The sequence below is a fragment of the Propithecus coquereli genome, unplaced genomic scaffold (assembly GCF_000956105.1).
Source record: "Propithecus coquereli isolate 6110/MARCELLA unplaced genomic scaffold, Pcoq_1.0 Scaffold49, whole genome shotgun sequence".
NCBI classification, from domain to species: Eukaryota; Metazoa; Chordata; class Mammalia; order Primates; family Indriidae; genus Propithecus; species Propithecus coquereli.
Window position 1 is genome coordinate 957,997 of NW_012150729.1, and position 6,124 is coordinate 964,120.

General features: G+C 39.2%; 1 protein-coding gene across 1 annotated transcript in view; it reads right to left on the reverse strand.

Moving 5' to 3' along the window:
- Positions 1–6,124, reverse strand: part of LOC105819537 (lymphocyte antigen 75) — a 145,098-nt gene that overhangs the window by 105,081 nt on the left and 33,893 nt on the right. The window contains 3 exon segments of the mRNA XM_012655813.1: positions 2,022–2,164; positions 3,642–3,841; positions 5,898–6,067. Coding sequence (XP_012511267.1) covers positions 2,022–2,164; positions 3,642–3,841; positions 5,898–6,067 — 513 coding nt within the window.

Here is a 6,124-nt window from a genome sequence, read left to right on the forward strand (position 1 = left end):
TTTTTTTAGAGACAGGTTCTCACTCTGTCACCTGGTTTGGAGTGCGGTGGCAATCACATACACACTGCACCTCAAACTCATGGGCTCAAGCCATCCTCCCAACTAGCTAGGACTACAGATGTGTGCCACCATGCTCAGATAATTTTTTTTTTTGTAGAGACAAAGTCTTGCTATTTTTCCCAGGCTGGTTTCGAACTCCTGAACTCAAGCAATCCTCCTGGCCAAGCAAGTCTTGGCCTCCCAAAGTGCTGTGATTTATGAGTGTGAGCCACTATGTGCAGTGAGTGTTTTTATATTATATTCTTGCTTCCAATTCTTTTATAATAAACTGCAGCCATCCCTTAGTATCTGAGGGGGATTGGTTCCAGGACTTCCCCCACCCCCTGACAACAAAATCTGAGGATGTTCAAGTTCCTTATATAGAATGAATATTTGCACATAACCTATGCACATCCTCTTGTATACTTTAATCATCTCTAGATTACTTATAATACCTAACACAGTGTAAATGCTATGTAGTTTTTATACTATATTTTTATTTGTGTTTTTTTAATTGTTGTATCATTATTTTTTATTGTTTGCTTTTTCAAATATTTTCAATTTGCTATTGGTTGAATCTGTGGATGCAGAACCCATGAATACAGAGGGCCAACTGTACCCATTCATGTGTTCTTGGTTTTTACTCATCTCTCAGCTGGAATATGTCCTTGGAAATTTTTTTCCAAGAAGGGAGCATAAGTGGTTAATATCAACTGATCTCTTCACAAACGAAGTTAGTTGGGAACTAAAATGAATACATTGCAAACATTTTCTACCTCAAAATTCTTTAGACGTCAGCCTTGAATGTCTTCTATATTTAATATCCCAGAGAAGAAGGCTAGTTAGATTTTGTGTTTTGGTAATGTATTTTGTTTATTTTTTGCTGTTTTTCTTTGAGGTTTTTGTTTGACTCAAAATAATTGGGAAAATGTTCACTAGGCTATGTCCAGGTGGTGGTTTCTTTTCAGTAATTTTTCCTGGTATACTCAGAATCCTTGATTTACAGCTTTGGGTCTTTTCAGTTCAGAAAAGTGAGAGAAAAGAAAAATAAATTTGTAGAGTTGAAGCCCTTCATACCCATGATTGTCCCCAATATTTTTCAGAGAAATTTCCCTCCCATGGTAGGACCTGGCCTATATTTCTCTATATTGTCCTTAAAGGCATCAGGAAAATTGTCCAGGAAGCTTTCTTCCACCCTAACATCAAAATCACAATAGCTGTAAATCTTTGATCACTTCCCTATGTTCCTATTCTTACTGCCCTTCCCTAAGGTTGGTTTCCACCAGGGCGGTTGTAATAGCTTTCTAAATAGCTGCTCTGCATCTATCTGCTGACCCCTCCCTCTCTGCATGCATATGTCCACGTGGGTATATACATATGTGTATATGTACGTGTGTCTGTGTATAGGTATATATATACACATAGACTTTATTTTTGCTTGTTTGTTTTTGCTTATTGACTTCAGATCACGCTCCAGGGCAAGCAAGGACATTCCAATTTCATATCCAAACCCCATTTTCCAGCTAAGTTGTATGACTCATTTCTCTTCAACCATACCTGTATATTCTGGTCACAGTACCTTTCCTTATGTTCTTTTGTTTTTGTTTTTTGTGGCTTCTTCTCCTATCTTACCTTTCAAAATATTACCTACCTTCCAAGAACCACCCTTTTTCAGGACATTTTTCCCAATTATACCTCCCAGAAATACTTCCACTCTCCTCTGAATTCCCAAGGCCCTTCCTTAGCTAGGCTCTAGATTTTTCACCATACTTTTCTTATCCTATTGTTGGACTTTATTATACAAAGGGTGGGAACTATGTCTCACTCAACTTTGACTCCCTCATAGTATCTTGCAGATGAGAGTGCTTGATGTTGCATGACTGCTAAGCACTGAATGAGCTTTCAGATAATAAAACATGTCAATTTTGAATACCTACAAGACATCAACTTCAGCATAGAAACTCTCATTCTAAAAGTATTACCTGAACTGGTCCATTAAAAGGTGAAGAAATTCCTTTATTTCATCCACATGACTGAAGCTAGAAAGGTGTGCTCCAAGCGCATGGCAGAATCTTTCAGCTTCTTCCCAGTTCCTCTTTCTCACAATTCTTTCTACATGGAATACCTTAACAAAATATAATGTTAATTTGTTTTCTGGTGTAATTGTAAATTATTCATAGTGTGAAAGTCAATTACAGTTAAATATTAAATATGGGAGCCCCTGACACGTATTCTCATAGGTGTAACAAAGGCATAGGTAAATGCACACATACTGACACACAGAAGGTCCTCTGAAAGTGTTAACTAAAGGTCAGCACAGGTGCTAGCCCACATTGCCAGATGGATGGCCTTCCTTAGCCAGGCTGCAGAATGCTCTCCTGCATTTGTAGGACCTTGAAAGATAAAATGAACCAGGAGGCAAGGCTATAAAGGATGCATGTGAATATGAATGCTGTGGGAGTAGACTTCAGCGAAGAAATGTGCTAACAATATAATTTTGAACATAAGGCACTGAGACTGCAGAAAAACGAGGCTATTTTCTGGTGAGGAAGAATCAGAGAGCCGGCTGCACTGGTGTGTGAACATTAACATAAGGTGGCAAAACTAAACCTGCCACTGTGGACTCCTTCTTTGTTTTGCGCTGACTAGTTTTAGTCAGCCAATAACTATGGCCAAAGGAACCATAGTTATTTCAAAAGAACAAGAAGAGGACGAGGAGTAGGAAAAGAAGATGACACAATGATAGGCTGAATTATTGGTTCTGATTCTTCAGTTTTCTGCAATAACATAATTACATGTTCTTGCCACAGCCTCCTGGTGAGTGAACTACACTTCTCTGTACCTTGACGTGGGCCTTGGCCCTGAGATTTGCTGTCAGTGGGATATTACTGGAGGTAAAGTGAGCAGAGGCCTGAAATGTGCTTATGGGGTTGGCTTGCCTTCTGGGGCTCCAGTGATTTATCGTGAGAAAATCAAGCCCCTGATAGCTGCTGCCCCTTCAGCCTGAGCCCTAGATTGAAGGGCAGTGGACCGCAAGTCATAGCCTGGAGCCCAGCACAGCTGACCTGCAGTTGGAAGCAGAACTGGCCATTCAAGCCCAAACCAGACCAGTCAAACCCTAGCTGATCTGTGAAGGTGAGACTAAATAAATATTTGTTGTTATTGCCAGTGAATTTTGGGGTGGTATCTAATGGTTTGTTTGGAGACTAGCTGACTGATGCAGACCCCAAAACAATTATTTTTACATTATAAGAAGTGATGGAACTCTTAATTTGATAATAAGAATTAGAGGGATGTGAGAATCACAAGCATAGTGCCAGTGTGGCATACAGCTCGCCCAACTTCCCAGGGAAAAAACACCTGGGAAAGAGCTAGTTCTGGCTTTTTGGCCCTGCTCTGTCTGGTAGGACAAGTGCAGGTGTGGGCTGAGCTGCCTGACGCCAGAGGTTCAATGATGCCCTGCCAAGGACTCTGCGCTGCTGGACATTTTAGTCACATTATGTATGTCTGTGGGAAGGAGCATAATTTGAACAAGGACATGGACTAGGAGAATCAGTAGAAAAATAACTTCATTGAAGGATTGAATGAGAATGTTACTTTACCTTATAACAAGAAAGACCTGAGGGGAAACTATGCCAGCCTTCAGGACAGGGGTCATTAGGCTTAGGGGCTGCTTCCTCAGGCTTAAGTGGTCCACTTATTTTCTTGCAAATTGAAAGTGCTCTGAAGCTTCTGCAGTCCTTCACCTCCCACTTTCCAAGAGATTTTCCGGTAGACATAGCCACGCATCCACCTGGAGAAGCTGGGGTTGAATTGGGAAGTTTAATTGGAAAATTAAAAATTTAAATTAAAGTTCAAACATGTTTCAGTGACTCTACTCTTTATTTGACCCAAGGTAGGGGGAGAGAATAGGAAAACAATAGAGGAAAGAGAGGAATGAAATGTGTTGTTCAGAATAATGATGATGATGACAGGAAATATAGAAAAGTGTTTATTTATTATTTGTCAGATACTATTCTAAAAGGATTAAATCAATTAAACCTCACCACAAACCTGTAGGGTGGATTCTATTGTCATAATTGAGGTACAGTGAGAATTAAGTGACTTGTTCAAGGTCACAGAATTAGTTAAGTGGTGGATCCAGGATTTGAACTGATATGGTTTGGCTTCCCGGGTTGTACCCAAAACCACTATGCTGCTGAGGATAGTAGTTCAAATTAGCTTAACAACTTTCAGGAGTTTTTAAGCAACTTAGTGAACCTTAAAGCATAACTCTCCCAGATTCAAAGCCAAAGGAAGGGCTGGTATGATAAAAGTAGAAGGAGGTATGTGGTAACACACATTTGTTTTATGACAGTCATAATTTTATTTATTCATACCAACATTAAAAGGTAGTTTGTATTATCAAATCTACTTTCCAGATGAAGACTAAGTGAGTTGCCCACAATCGTAGTTAGTGAGTGCTGGAGTTGAGATTTGAACCCAGATTTGTTTGGCAAAAGGCCATGCTGCATTTTGCATTATACCATACTGAAGTGCGCAGAAGACAAGAAATGTCACATACATTGGAAAGCAATGAGGACAACTTCTATCCCACCAGAGAAGTCCTGTCGTCTCATGTTTTATACATGGACAGCAAGAGAAACAAGGAACTAGGAAAAATAATGCCTTGCTACCCTGGATGGGTGTGCTATTTTCCTCTGTTCTGTCCCCCTATCCATGGCTTGCCCCTGATAGACCAACTTGGTTGAAGTGGAAGCAATAAAGGTGAAGAGAGCTTCATGGTAGTCCTCTCTGCCATGAGCTATGAACACCACTGCACTCTAGCCCAGGCAACAGTGTGACACTGTGTCTCAAAAAAAAAAGGAGAAAGAAAAAGAAAAAAATCTATGTGTTTTATCCACTAGAATATTTCTAATTTAATTTTAGATGTAACCAGGATTAGCATCTGTATGCTCCATCTTATACACATAAAAAGATGACTTCGTGACTATCAATAACACATTGATGGTGATGACCATGTGTCACAAATTTTGTGGGCATTCTCTATTTCAAACGTTGTGTTCAGTGGCAGGCTCACATGTTCTAACCTCTGTTATCAAAAATGATCTTCATGATCACTTTAGACCAACACAAGAAAATATAAATAATTCAAGGAGAGAAAAGTAGAATGCTTTATATTAATAACTGCTGTCTTATTCAAAGACAAAATCCTCTAAAAAGCACTGGCGTGGAAATCAGGAGCTCTGGGTTTTACTAATTCAATAACCAGATGACCTTTGTCAAGTAAATCACCTAAGTCTGTTTTCTCAACTCTAAAATCAGAAGGGACTTCCGAGCTCCTTTCTCGCTCAAATGTTCTGATTCTATGGCAAATTATGGTCAACGCTTTATGCTGGTTGGAGAAAGATGAACTAACTTTCAAAATAAATAATACATATAATATAGCCTCCTTAATTCTTACCCATTGAGAATAACAAAAATAAACACATTAAATTTTGGAGAAAGAAGTTAAGAAGCGGAGAGATGAAAATGTAAAGTGCTTCACAATGAAGCTTCTAGATTCTGTTTAACATTTACACAGAGGAGATAACAAAATCTCACACTGGTGGTTCTAGCTCTGAGTTGTTGGATGGTGGTTTTGGAGAACTGAGTTGTCTAACTTCTTTCATTGGATTATTCCCAAGGATTTAATAGGGAAGGCACAGCCACTGCTTATATTTATGGTTCCATAGATAGACTCTAGTCCTGAAGATCATCATTTCCCTCACATTTCAAGAGTAAGTGAAGAGAATATTTATGAGGCTGCATTTCACTAGTCACTGTATTCTACTACTTTTAAAGGCCAAGACACTCACCTGGCTCAAGAAATTTCCAGTTGGAAAAGGTTACAGCCTGCTTTATTCCACCAACAGTTGACCAACTATACTCTCCACGTGAGTCTACATCTCTCAGGCCAGTCCAGAAGTATTTTGTTAGAGATTTAGCATACTTTTTCATCATATCATTTAGGTATTCTTGCTCAAATCTACGAAAGAAGAATCAGATTGGTGAGTGTTTTACAATGAATCAATTTGAAGATGCA